This window comes from Schistocerca gregaria, chromosome 9 (assembly GCF_023897955.1).
Source record: "Schistocerca gregaria isolate iqSchGreg1 chromosome 9, iqSchGreg1.2, whole genome shotgun sequence".
Classification (NCBI taxonomy): domain Eukaryota; kingdom Metazoa; phylum Arthropoda; class Insecta; order Orthoptera; family Acrididae; genus Schistocerca; species Schistocerca gregaria.
This window is the reverse complement of record NC_064928.1, coordinates 176,132,316-176,147,818: the sequence shown is the minus strand read 5'-3', so window position 1 is coordinate 176,147,818 and position 15,503 is coordinate 176,132,316. Positions and strand designations below refer to the sequence as shown.

General features: G+C 40.6%; 1 protein-coding gene across 1 annotated transcript in view; it reads right to left on the bottom strand.

Annotated features, from left to right (window-relative positions):
• LOC126291582 (sortilin-related receptor-like) overlaps positions 1-15,503 on the bottom strand; it is a 177,820-nt gene that overhangs the window by 150,154 nt on the left and 12,163 nt on the right. Inside the window, 2 exon segments of the mRNA XM_049985115.1 lie at positions 4,610-4,777; positions 7,339-7,587. Coding sequence (XP_049841072.1) covers positions 4,610-4,777; positions 7,339-7,587 — 417 coding nt within the window.

Here is a 15,503-nt window from a genome sequence, read left to right as displayed (position 1 = left end):
AGTTGTCTCAGGTGGGACTGAATATCAAAATGAGTTTTTCACAGTTTGTGCACCTATGTGATACCAACACACTGCAAAAATTTCAACATTGATATCTGACTGAACAAAGATATGAATTTTTAAAAGTGAGGAGATAATTCACATTACTCTACAACTGAGCTTATGGCTGTTGCCTATTTAAAAGGTTTATTGTTTCACTGTAATAAAATTTAATTGTGACATATATTTAGTTAACACTATCACCCAATACTCATTTAGTTTATTTATACACTCCTGGAAATTGAAATAAGAACACCGTGAATTCATTGTCCCAGGAAGGGGAAACTTTATTGACACATTACTGGGGTCAGATACATCACATGATCACACTGACAGAACCACAGGCACATAGACACAGGCAACAGAGCATGCACAATGTCGGCACTAGTACAGTGTATATCCATCTTTCGCAGCAATGCAGGCTGCTATTCTCCCATGGAGACGATCGTAGAGATGCTGGATGTAGTCCTGTGGAACAGCTTGCCATGCCATTTCCACCTGGCGCCTCAGTTGGACCAGCGTTCGTGCTGGACGTGCAGACCGCGTGGACGACGCTTCATCCAGTCCCAAACATGCTCAATGGGGGACAGATCCGGAGATCTTGCTGGCCAGGGTAGTTGACTTACACCTTTTAGAGCACGTTGGGTGGCACGGGATACATGCGGACGTGCATTGTCCTGTTGGAACAGCAAGTTCCCTTGCCGGTCTAGGAATGGTAGACCGATGGGTTCGATGACGGTTTGGATGTACCATGCACTATTCAGTGTCCCCTCGACGATCACCAGAGGTGTACTGCCAGTGTAGGAGATCGCTCCCCACACCACGATGCCGGGTGTTGGCCCTGTGTGCCTCGGTCGTATGCAGTCCTGATTGTGGCGCTCACCTGCACGGCGACAAACACGCATACGACCATCACTGGCACCAAGGCAGAAGCGACTCTCATCGCTGAAGACGACACGTCTCCATTCGTCCCTCCATTCACGCCTGTCGCGACACCACTGGAGGCGGGCTGCACGATGTTGGGGCGTGAGCGGAAGACGGCCTAACGGTGTGTGGGACCGTATCCCAGCTTCATGGAGACGGTTGCGAATGGTCCTCGCGATACCCCAGGAGCAACAGTGTCCCTAATTTGCTGGGAAGTGGCGGTGTGGTCCCCTACGGCACTGCGTAGGATCCTACGGTCTTGGCGTGCATCCGTGTGTCGCTGCGGTCCGGTCCCAGGTTGACGGGCACGTGCACCTTCCGCCGACCACTGGCGACAACATCGATGTACTGTGGAGACCTCACGCCCCACGTGTTGAGCAATTCGGCGGTACGTCCACCCCGTGTCCCGCATGCCCATTTTACGCCCTCGCTCAAAGTCCGTCAACTGCACATACGGTTCACGTCCACGCTGTCGCGGTATGCTACCAGTGTTAAAGACTGCAATGGAGCTCCGTATGCCACGGCAAACTGGCTGACACTGACGGCGGTGGTGCACAAATGCTGCGCAGCTAGCGCCATTCGACGGCCAACACCGCGGTTCCTGGTGTGTCCGCTGTGCCGTGCGTGTGATCATTGCTTGTACAGCCCTCTCGCAGTGTCCGGAGCAAGTATGGTGGGTCTGACACACCGGTGTCAATGTGTTCTTTTTTCCATTTCCAGGAGTGTATTTAACACTGCAATATTAAACAATAGGAGCTTTCACTTTTGTTCTATGGTAATAAAAATGCCCATTTACGTTTAGGTTTACTGTCAATAAAGAAGTACATACTGCTGAGTGTGGCATTGTAGAAGTACATTACTGCTGGGTGTGGCATTGTAGAAGGGACATGGGGGATAGGCTACAACTCTGTGTCACTCACTCATGCTTGCCTTTCACGCCTTTCAATTCTCTTTCTGCACTCTGGTTTTTGTACAAACAGTATGTAACTTTTGTTCCCTGTGTTTTATCCCCGGTACCTTCAGAATTTCACAGGGTGTATACCAATGAACACTGTTATACGCTTTCTCTAATCTATAGATGCTATAAATGTAAGTTTGCCTCTTCCAAAGTCAGGCACAGGGTCAGTATTGTCTCACATGTTCCTACACTTCTCCAAATCACAAACTGTCCATCCTCACAGCTAGCTTCTACCTGCTAATTTCAATAGTATTCTTTATTATACCTGGACTGCACCTAGTCACAAATGCACCACTATAATTATTATTGTTGTTACTATGGTGCCCAGAGGTACAAGCCGCAACATGCATGACGGCTGTAATGTGCCTGTCAATGGAATGCAATGTTCACACAGTCCATAGCAGCCACTTGGGATTTTCAAATATAGCCCCAAACTGCCGGGCGAGGTACTGATAGCTATGGACCACTGGGCAACTGGCCAGGCAACAGCAAACTGCAAAACTACACTTTCTCTCTTCTTGGAGAGTTGTTACTTAAGGAAAGCCAGGGATCATTGTGGATAGTTCCCGTCGACGACAGCTGGCCGATTTGTGAACCGAATGCCCGCAGTCCCTCGATTCTGCTCCTGTCGATGTGTCATCGGTGACAGAGTCTAACAATGAGCAGCAGGCTTCTGCATTGTAAAACAGCTCTCTCCAGGTACTGGTTATTTCAGTGTTTAGTTCCAGCTCTAGTGAGTTAATTGGAGCCAAATCCACAGAGCTGTATTTTGTTTAGAACCACAGAAGAGGCCGAGCTGATTTGTGACTATAATTGTGATGAACATTTTTTTGGGTTTCTCTTTCATTTAGGAAAAAGGAAAAGACTTTTTTGCAGTTGTTAAGGTTCCTTTCTATACAAACATCATTCCTTGTAGCAGTACAAGTGTTTGGGAGAAGATGGTTGGGTACAGGAAGGGGGAAGGGCAGAAGAATTAAATTATATTATATTATATCCAAGCTTTCAGTCTGCACTGACATCACTGCTCAGTGGCTGGTGCTCTCGTGCAGTAATTCAATAGACTCTCAGAACTGTGAACCACAATTTATCAAATATGCTGGAGAAACACCTGGCACTACACCAGAATTTCTTACATCTAGCTATGAACTACAACTGTGCAAAAATGAGCAAAATCAGTGGTCCATTGAACATACACTTCCCTCATCACCTGTGTATCGACAGAAGAGTGTTGCTTACATGCCAATGTGACAATAGCTGAAAGGCCACCTTGGCAACAGACAGGCACTACTTGTATAGGAAGATAGTGAAAAGGCCCGAGAGCTCTATCTACACTCACTTTTTACACCACATAAACAAAAATTATAGAATGACACCTGCCTCAGTGGCAGAGTGCTGCTGTTACAAAACTTTACCAGACAGGAACTCAAATTTTAGCCTTTATCCTTCTGCATACAACATTCTTAGCAACTGAGGTATACTGATACGGTCTCATTGTGAAGACACTTAAATTGGTCAGTGCCTTTCTTGAATTGTTACAAGAAGAGTATTTCCCACCAAAACCAACCGCAACGATTTCAGTTGAGGCCTGTTGCAGTTATAATAATTCAGTGCGGTTCACAAAAAGTGAACTGTCCATTAATGACTGAAATAACAGAAGCTATGAGAGGACAAATAAACAAGATGTGCTTAGGATAAAAACTAACCGTGAACATTTACAATAAGAAGACTCTTTCAATCAATGAAAAAGTGGGACATTGCCAGACAGTAATCAACCCTGAAAACTTATCTCTGTACCTCATAACAACAGTGTTACTTAAGAGGACAGAACTTTTGGAACATATGATTCTCAGGAGGATAGTACAGCCCCTAAGAGGAGGAGACACTCAATACAGAAGACAACTGAATTGAAAAGTGTATCCTAGACAGAGACTTTCTCTGACACTGTCAGGAAAGACAGAGGACATTCTTCGGACACATCCTTAGAATGAACCGAGGGAGTTTGAGGAAGTTGATACATCAGATAATACAGTATCTTGTGAACAGGAGACCCAAAGTATGCTAGACCTGAGAGGTACAAAGGGGTCTGGAAGAAATATGAATAAAGGAAAAAGAGATTTCTAACAGGGTTACTTCCAAATTCAAGCTGCCGTGGTTTCCATGACAAAATTACACACAAGGCAAAAGCATTGTGGAAGAAGAGTGAAGGAAGTTGCAAAGTATGAGAATGAAAGAATATTGGATAAGGACAAAGACCAGCAGAAATAAAAGATAACTGAATTAACATGGTCTCAGATAGTCAAAACGAAAAGAAGTAGTAGATTACTTCGGTCAGAAAAGTTTCATGATGTGAAGTAAATTTCTTGCCAATGAAATTTTCACACTATTTAATCATTTTACATGAAAGACTGTAAAGGAAAGTTTAGCTTTCACTATATCGGTTGAGCAATAGCACACTCCTCAATGTACTAGTCATCATATACTTTGCTGTGGTCTGCGCATTAACAAAAGACTGGGCAAGAATGGTACCTATCATTTACGAGCACACATTTAGCACTAGAGTTTATGCAAATATTTATAGAAACTCAAAGCATTCCAGCAAAAAAATTCATTACAACACATTAACAACAATCTGTAACCAATATTTAGTACCCCAGAAAACAAACAGAGCTGCAATGACAATATACTCACCCCACGATCTTGATGTTCTCTGTCAAGAATCAAAAATACCCGGGGATCAGAGTCACTGAAGAGAACGTCAGATGGTGTGAATGATATATTAGTATAGGACACACGTATGCTGTGTCCATCGTTTAAAGTTGAGTACACCAGTCTGTTAGCAAGGTCCGTGAATACAGTCTGTAAAAGAAGTATCAAATACAGTGTATTGTAAGTATTCTAACACACAAAAATTAAAACTTGGTGATAGCCTCAACCCCCAGACACATTTTCTGCGATGATAAGTTTTTGCACTGTGCACCTGGAATCAGCCCGAACAAATACTGCTTATCAAGTCTGTCACGGGACACCCAGTGTTGATAGAAAGCATCTGTTTATTTCTCATTACAAAATTATTTTTAATGCGGATATTTACGTGCCCTTTTGATACAGCAGACCCAAATTAGTCTAGTGCATTACCAGGGTCAGTACAACACTTCAGCAGCGACCAGTATGCCACCCTTCCCTGCACTGACTGCTACTGAGATGCAGCAGCATCATTCAGTTTTGTTGGAGTACTGGCTATCAGTATCACACAAGACTAATTTGGTACTGCTCCATCAAAGGAGCACATAAAATTCCACTTCACAAATAATTTTAATTGCAATAGGAAATGAACCAATGCTTTGCACTGACACATGGCATTATCTGTCTGGGCCAGTTCCATCTACATACTGCAAAAATGAAATTCCAAGTATCTGTCAGTACCCCAGAGAGATGCAACTGATGACTCTTAGGGGAGAGATCTGGCATACGTGACTGTAGTGTTGCATGTTTTAACTACAAGGAGAAAACAGCAAGTGCCAGAAACTTTGCTCAGTGGAAGAGGCAGCAAAATAAGCAAACATGTCTCAGCTTCATAGCAGATACTCAACCGTTTGTGAGAAAACAAGTGTCAAAGTTTTCGACACAATTTAGACACCTTTTAGTGCACAAGCAGCTCAGTCCAGCTAAATATTTACCACATTGGCAATAATTTTGCAGCAAATCACGCATAACACACCAGTTTTCCAAAAACTGGCACTCACTATTGATTATGAATCGAGACAATACAGGAATTTTACAGAGAACAATTTCAAATAATTTTTTCTGTTCAATAATTTCTTTTTCTTTCTTTTTGATTTATTTACTGCACATACACTTACTTGATGAATAAGGCCAACATTATACCAAAATACATTGAAAAACATTTGTGTAGTAATCTTTTACAGACATGGGCAGATAAATAAATAAATAAATAAATAAATAAATAGAAACAATAATCAGGTTTCAAAGGTGGGACACAAAACTGAGATGCTTCAATGCCAGTCATTACGCCACTAGTTAAGGTGAGCGAATCTCACACTAGTAGGTATCTAAATTACATCTAAAACTTCTATGTTCATTTTTTTAGAAACAGCCGAACATCTACAGGTAAGGCAAGACTTTTTCACTCATGCTGGCTCCTCTTCCACTGAGTGAAGTTTACAGGAAATCTGATTATGCCACTAGCCGTGTTCTCCTTGTGGACAATGCTGGTACTACTCTTCATTTGTCATGGGAACACAATAGGTGCTGTTTAACAGCCGGCTGGAAGCTATCAGACAGAGAGCAACAAGGAAGAGGATATTTTCGTAGCAGTAGGATGAATTTACTGGGTGAAATCCTGGTATAAACATAGCCACAGAGTGCACATCTTATTCAAGAAACTGTAGCCATAATCCCACAAGTTCACAAGATAGTTTTGTGCACATGATATACATCAAAATTACAACACAAAGTAATGTAAGATGTATATAATCCCTGAAACTAAGTGAATTGTCATCACTGTTTGAACTGTTGGGCAACTATGGATTAGTTTTTTCTCATATTACATTCAATGCCTTAGCTCACACCACCACCCTTGTCGCCTTTCAATGTGATCTAGACCTACAATTATGGTAAAAATTAATCCTGTGATCACAGCCTTCATTTCAAAATACTGATAAAGATAAAAACAGTGGCAATTGAAGCAACCACTGAAAACCATAAACTGCCAAAGGTTGTTAAATTTAGTGGGAAAAGTTGAAGTTCCACTTTCAGATTTATGTTTCATTAGTGGCCAGTTCTGACCCTTGGTCATTCTCATTTGCAGCTGTAATATCGAATGTCAAATAACCAATTTTTTTTTTTTAAATAAGTTACATTGCTATGACACGCAATTTACAAATGCTGTTGTTAGTATTTCCATATATGTCAGCTATGCAAGTAAATGTTGCCTGTTCATGTGGAAACAAATTCCTGTTACAAGGTAACCATATAACATATTAGAAAACTTTTTTATTTTACTGATGTGTGCTACTATCTGCATTTAAAAAAAGCTCGCAGATGAAAACTAGCAGGTAATCCAAAATGTATGTTGACGTAAAAGTTGAGTTCATTCCAAGAGATTACTCAGCATACAGAGGATTTGATTTTCCAGAAGATACATTAAGGCTTTAGAAGCAAATATGAGGAAACTAATCACTGAAGGATGAATAGTTTTTCAATTTATGTATTCAAAATACATCTCCTCTTTTTGCCTACCATTGGTTGCCAACAATCATCCTCACACTGGCAACACAGGACTGTCATGCTGTGAACTAGTGTACTGCACATGGAAAGTTAGTACTATCACTTTTCTATTCTTTAGGCCACACAGATTTATTTATATATATTTCAGAAACAGATATTTATCTACTTACATACGAAACAAAATGTGGGTGATTGTAAAATTTGTCCAAGGTTGGATACACTATCCTTCCGGCATCAACACGAAACTTCTCTGTCTCGTTCACGAAACTGTCTCCGTAATCATACGAAATATATACTGAAGAAGGTCGGGCCCTCGTGTACAGTCCAGGTGGGTCCTTGGCCAAACAAATGATGACATCCGACCCTTCGCCAGCCCAGTGGACCATCAGCTGCCCGTGACTATCATTTAGCTCCACAACCTGCAACATAAATTTCAATGCGTATTTATGTGACTGGTCAGAAATAAACACAATACAATGAACCAACTCATTATTGCCAGTATCTTAAGTATTAAAGTAAGGTGACTTAAAAACGATACAAAAATCACAAAATCTGTCTTTTTGAAAGGGAAAAAAATTACGGTTTGGTGAAAAATTGTAAATATTAGAGAGTTTTAAGCTGCTTTAAAATGAAACTGTGTTTAATTTCTTAAAGTCACAAATGCAGATGAGACAAAATAAAAACAGTTTATAACTTTTTGAACTGAAATTCTTAAATATGACACACACTGAAAGGTCTCAGGTCTTAAAAATGATATAGAGAACACACAAAATGATATGTACGTATAGCTGAGGTTTTTCTGCGGGGGGTATTTCTGTGGTATTTACGGCATGAAACTTAAGTCAGAGTGAACTACAGAAAATTATTTATTTGTTTTTCCTATTTTAATATATTATAGTGTCAATCAGAAATGGGTAGGAACTGTTTTCAATTATACATAATACATTGACACTAACAAAAAACTAAGAGATACACAGAAGAGAAGTACTGTGTTTTTTTATTAATCTCAACAGAACTATTAAAGACAAAGTAGATGTCTCATTAGATGTTTCCCACTTCCTTACTAGGTATTTCTCACTCCAGTAGCAACAAGAGGAATTGGCAATTTCCATATCACATCACTTTTATTAGTAAGAGAAATTTCTTTTACATTCAATGTGAGAACTACTTTGACCTTGTCCACAAGACCTTAGAACCATAACTTGTAGGTTATTTCCAGTGATTTACTCTTTCTTCCTCTACATTTAGCCAAGATATGGTCTCCTCCATCTACGTGTGTCAGATCTGTCTTTTAAAATAGGATCTAGTGTGGATTCTCCCAAGGGATCAACATGATACACGGTGTCACTCTTTGAAGAGATATCAGAACCAGTCTCCTCAGTTTCCTTACTTTTTCTGTACTTGTCATAGCATTGATCACAGGTATAGCTTTCTGATTCTTCTGCTCTTGGCCTACACTTTTTTTTATTTGGGGGGGGGGGGGCTTTTCTTTCTTTGCAATGATTTTACTAGCAGAGATGTCTTTTGTTGCTGGCATATGGGAAGGGCGGCAACCAGCAGTACACTACTTTGTTGCTGGATGCTGACCTGTAGGTGACAGTGTATTACTTGTAGGGATCTAGTGTATAATATTTTGGAAAGGCGCATACCATATTTAAGGATCATTGTGTATTTAACGAACTTGATAAGTACACACTTCATATTTTCTTAAATGTGGTGAATGTTCTAGAACCGCACACACTTTAATTTCTGGTCTGAAAGTGCCGTCTGTCAGAGTTACTTTTACCACCAAAGTGAAGTTTTCAACTTAAGAACAAATAATGACTAACCATTCCTAAACAATGGCAAAACAACTAACAGACTGCATGTGAAATTTTTTTGTAAAGTTTCACATGTTTCAATATTAGGATACCTTGCCCCCAAACAGACTCTCCACATAGAAGGGAAATAAAACTGCTAGCAATCACAGACGTAGGGCAAATGTAAAGAGGTACCTTGAACAGAATGACCTACTCCATGCCACCCAGCACAGATTCCAAAGATATCGATCACTTGAACCGCAGCTTGCACTTTTCTACGGTGACGTACTGAAAACTGCGGATCGAGGCAGTCAAGTAGAAACAGTATTCCTCAATCTTCGAGAAGCATTTGACCTGGTATTACATCTACACTCATTATCAAAAATATAACTGTATGGGGGTATCAAGTGAAACTTATAACTCGGTTGAGGATATTTTGGTAGGGAGGTTGCAGCACTTTACCATATCCTGGATGGAGATTCATCAACACATCAACAGCTACAGATGTAACTTCAGGTGTGACCCAGGGAATTGTGTTGGGACCCTTGCTGTTCATGTTGCATGTTAATAACCTTGTGAACACTATTAACAGCAACCTCAAGACTCTTCACAGATGATGCAGTTATCCAAAATGAAGCACTGCCTGAAAGAAAGACATCAACTACCAAGAATTCCCACTTAATTTAGTTTCAATAGTTTTGTTTTATCCTGATAATTATCTTTTGAACAAATGTTACAATCCACGAAAAAGATGTGACTTAAAAAGTGTATATCCCATCTTGACACATTTATTTGTATTGCTGTGCAGCTGTAAAAGAATCAAGTAAAGATGAGCAAATGCCAGAAATGTTCTATGGACAAGAAAGAGCTCCACATTAGCTTTGACAGATTTGCTTCTGTATGGATGCCACTAGGAAGTTCTTTGGCAATGCTGTAGAATAATTTTGATAAGAAATATTGCACACTCGTCATTCCTTATCTACAATATGGTGTCATATTCCATTAACAAATGAACATCACCACGAGCTGCCTTCTAACTCCAGGGATCACGAACATACGTGAGGAGTATTTCAAGAAAATGGATCTCAGAGTGTGCTTGGAACCTAAACCAAGAGCATTAAGAAAATTAATATCCAACAATTTATTTTATTATTTGATACTTAATCTTCAGATATATTTAATATACAAGACTTGGTATGTCATCATTGTGTTATGAAAGGGCACACTGTTTTCTACTGCTAGACAAACACAAACACAACAATACTTATGCTGTTGGAGATGATATCTACAGTGAAGTTATCAAGCAGTTGAAAACTGTCTCCGGTCACGATGCCAGCAATCGTAAAGTACCTGAAGATAAGTACCACGTGCATGTCAGTTTACCTCAAGATTTAAGCAATAGAGTCAAATAGTGGATCATGTACAAAACACCAAGAAAGAGATATTATCTGAAAATGAGCTATTAAACTATGGACAGCATCATATGATGAAACTTTATTTTATACAGCCACATGGTAGGTCTAATTTCAAAATGTGTACTTTGAACTAAATCAAAATTTCACTGTCAGCTTGTAGACAGTCTCATTGTTTGGTCATAAATGAAGAAAATCTGTTCGAACTAATGCAAAATCTCATTAGTTCACACAAGAACATAAAAGTTGCCGTCTACCATTCTGATAAAGCAAAATCAGGAAGTAACATGGGGGACTTCCCTCTGCAGGATGAAAACTTTCATATGCTTGTATACAAACACCAACAGGTGGCACCACTTAGACAGCAGACTACTATGCTCATCATCCAATTCTGCAACAAAGTATCTAATGCTGGAGAGGGAGGAAGAGGCAGCAGAAGACATGAAGTGTCTTAACTTGTTTGTAGAGAAAAAAAATTAAAATATTGCCAGGACTACAGCCTAACACAACAAAGATAAAATTCTATTCCAGTAAAAAAAAAGTAGGATGCAGTGGGCTTTCCGAAGGACCCACTAGGATCCAGGATAACTGGGAGCTACAGGAGCAGCTAAAAGTGTACACCACAGTCCAACAGCTAAATGCAGTTGCACAGGATGGCCAGGTACTTGGGAATATTTTAGACAGTCGGTTAAAAACAATTTTAATGACAAAGGTACCAGCCACATCTTTCGAACACTTTCTCAACATGAGTTCCCACAGTGGCATACGTGCCTGGTGCTGGCAAAAGCCTTAATGGCTGAAAGCTACGAGTATGTGAATCTTTTTATTGTGCCTATCTCGACTCGGCATCTTCACTATATGGCGAGTGGCAACATTCCTTCTCTGTTATTGTTAATATCGCACCACCTTTTCCACACCTTGCTGAGAAAACTAGCTACACGCATCACCCGGATGACCAATAGGAAGCACAGGAGACAAGTCGTGTGTGAGGCTGTCCGACACTCTCTCTTACTCTAGTCTTCAGCAGAGTGGACAGCTTCTATTGTCTACTTATGGCCCTCCTCACCAGCCACACAAATGCGAGACGGTACCTCTCACATTTCCTTTTTCTTTTACTTTCATCACACTGTGCTTAGACTGGCAGTTGACCTTTCCTCCCACAACAGGTGAGCTCTTCTGCACACCACAATTACAGAATATATTAAAGGTTCAATAAATTCCACTCCATGCCGCCACCTTTCCGATGCCTCCCTGCCCCTTTCTGCCCGGGCTCCTCTTCTATACCTGCACACAATATCATATCTCTTAGTCGCATGTGAAATGCACACAAAGTGCTCACCTCAGCCAGCCAGACAAATCAGAAGCAGCAGTGCATGCCATTAACAAAGGACACACACTGAAAGGAAGATGAGGGTTTACATAACATACACACTGAGGTCATTAGCAACTGCACACGAGTTCTGACTGGAGAAAAATGCAGAAGGTAATTGGTTGTGTATTTTTCAGGGGAACCATTCGAGATCTTGCCTCTAGTGAGCTATGGAAGCTACAAAAAACCTAAATCTGGGTGACCAAATGGTGATTTGAACCATCATTCTACCGATTGTTTGTCCAATATCTTATCATTGCACCACCTCACTTGGTTACCGAACAGACAATGGTACTGTAAATAACAATGTATTTTGGGAATCTGAAATCAAAGACGCAGAGGAAATAAATGTAGGCTGTGAAGTTATATGCTGTATGTAGGACACACAAATTATATACTGTGAGTGATCTGGCTATGTTGTGTTGTTTTGCTTATGTCGACCAGTTTGTTCATTCCGTCCAGGTGGTCAGTGCAAGTCGCAGCTCCATACAGCCATCACGATATTTGAGAGCACTATCAGTTAAGCTGTGTTTTTGTTGTGTGTTACGAGAATGGAACAGCAGAATTTAGAGCAACATTATTCTATCAAGTTTTGTGTTAAACCTGGATAATCTGCAAGTGTTACTTTTGAAAAGTTGAAACAGGACTATAGGGAACATCATTGCCACAAGCTTTTCACTGGCCCAAATTATTTTTGGAAGGCCGAGATCACACTGAATTGATGAACCTTGCTCAGACAGACCTTCAACTTCAAAAACCAATGAAAACATTGAATGTGTGCATGCTCTTGTGATGTCAGACCCAAGTTTAACAGTGAGGATGATGGGTGACCCATTAAAATGATGATGTGTGACCCATTAAACACTTTCACCATACATCAACTTTTGATTGAAGACTTGCATATGTGAAATGTTTGTGTCAACTGGCTGCTACATCATTACAATGGCCCATGTCACACGGGTACTCCCATCAAGGAATTTTTGACCTCAAAAGGCATTCCCGTTGCTCTATAACCTGACCAGAGTCCTTGTGACTTTTTCCTTTTCCCAAAATTGGAAAAATGTCTTAAAATGATGTCTACTTGGGACTCTAGAAAACATTCAACAGAATGCAACTGACATGTTAATGGCCCTACCAGTTGAAGCCTTTCAGCACTGCTACCAAGATGGAACAATGACACTGCCAATGAATAGCTGCCGAAGGGACTACTTTCAACGGGACAATATTGTTGTCTAAATAAATAATAAAGCATTGGTAAACAAAAAAGTCAGTCTTATTACACTTCTCAAACATCTTGTATGCATCCAGAATGAGATTTGCACTCTGCAGCGGAGTGTACATTGATATGAAACTTCCTAGCAGGTTAAAACTGTGTGCCCGACCGAGACTCGAACTCGGGACCTTTGCCTTTCACGGGCAAGTGCTCTACCAACTGAGTTACCCAAGCACGACACACACACACTCCGCTGCAGAGCGAATATCTCGTTCTGGAAACATCCCCCACGCTGTGGCTAAGCCATGTCTCCGCATTATCCTTTCTTCCAGGAGTGCAAGTTCTGCAAGGTTCGCAGGAGAGTTTCTGTGATGTTTGGAAAGTAGGAGACAAGGTACTGGCGGAAGTAAAGCCGTGAGGACGGGGCGTGAGTCGTGTTTGGGTAGCTCAGTTGGTAGAGCACTTCCCCGCGAAAGGCAAGGGTCCCGAGTTCGAGTCTCGGTCGGGCACACAATTTTAATCTGCCAGGAAGTTTCATCTTGTATGTAGATGCAGCCTGAATTTCTCCCACAGTAGAGTGATGAAATTGAGCCAACAGAAATTTTACTTCACTCTTCTCTTTATTGCGATGACACTGTTTTCATTAGACTTTCATCACTCTCCTGTAAGAAATGTCAGTGTTTTTGGCGTGTACGTACATTTTGTCAAAGTTATTAACATTTAACAAACAATGGAAAGTCAGGATTAAATAACAACACTATTATGGAAAGGACAGATTGCTACTGTACAGAGGAATTTTGGGTCGCAGACAGACGCAACGAATAGACTGTTACACATCTAAGCTCTTGGCCAGAAGGTCACACACACACACACACACACACACACACACACACACACACACACACCATTTCACAATACTGTTATTAACATTTGCATGTGAAACAATAGTAACAAAAGCTATAAAACACTAAAATTACATTTGACACTACCTGAGAGCGCCTGATGTCAGCTACAAAACCAGTATATTTGTTGCAGTACAGAACAGTGAATGGTGGCAAAGCAAAGTGACTGAACTTTGCTGTGCTGAACTGAACAATGCATAGAGAATTGCTTGAATTTGTTGTGCAATAACAATTTATCTAGTATAGTCGAACTAATGCAATGCACAATAGCTCTGGGTTATATTAGTTGTCATTGGAGAATGCTCTGCCAAGACAGTTTTTTTTATATCATTTATACCACTGTGTACATTATCCTGTGTTAGCCACCATGCAAAGTAAATATTGTGTCTTCTTTGAATAAATTAGCAGTGGTTGGCTACATTAATATCCTGATGGATCGTTTACTTTCCCTTTTATTTATAGCCATTCTTATGTTTAATGCTTCCTTAGGCCTCCCAGATAATTTTTCTGGGGGCACAATGCAATAGTTCACAACCAAATCCCTATGGCAGGAAGTATGCCGCTATATTTATTTGTGGTTATGAATTTGCCCTTTGGTGGACCGGTAGCAGCAAATTATTTTAATTGGTGAATGCTTTTTACACCAAACTGGTAAATAGTTACCAACCCCTGCTATTTTGGAACTGGTTAGTCTCATACAGGGTTAATCAGCTATAGTCTGTCACATTGACAAGTGGTAATTTGGCAAGAATCCACCAATTTTATAGCAGTCACTGCAAGGCATAATGTGGTACACACTTCACTCAACATTCAGTTCCCAACTACCGCATTCTCTACTGATGGTCAGTGGGACCCTCGTCTCCCAAATATGCCTGACTGATCAGCCTAATGCTGCTTCGGGACTGGCGGCATGGTGTCCATATACCAGAAATGATAATTTCCAACATATCCCAGCACTCTTTTTGTTGTGCCCATCTGTGGCTCAACATCTCCACTATATGGTGTGTTGTTGTTGTTGTTGTTACAGTCTTCAGTCCTATGACTGGTTTGATGCAGCTCTCCATGCTACTCTATCCTGTGCAAGCTCCTTCATCTCCCAGTACCTACTGCAACCTACATCCTTCTGAATCTGCTTAGTGTATTCATCTCTTGGTCTCCCCTACAATTTTTACCTTCCACGCTGCCCTCTAATACTAAATTGGTGATCCCTTGATGCCTCAGAACATGTCCTACCAACCGATCCCTTCTTCTGGCCAAGTTGTGCCACAAACTTCTCTTCTCTCCAATCCTATTCAATACTTCCTCATTAGTTATGTGATCTACCCATCCAATCTTCAGTATTCTTCTGTAGGACCACATTTCGAAATCTTCTATTCTCTTCTTGTCCAAACTATTTATCGTCCATGTTTCACTTCCATACATGGCTACACTCCATACAAATACTTTCAGAAATGACTTCCTGACACTTAAATCTATACTCGATGTTAAAAAATGTCTCTTCTTCAGAAACGCTTTCCTTGCCATTGCCAGTCTACATTTTATATCCTCTCTACTTCGACCATCACCAGTTTTTTTGCTCCCCAAATAGCAAAACTCCTTTACTACTTTAAGTGTCTCATTTCCTAATCTAATTCCCTCAG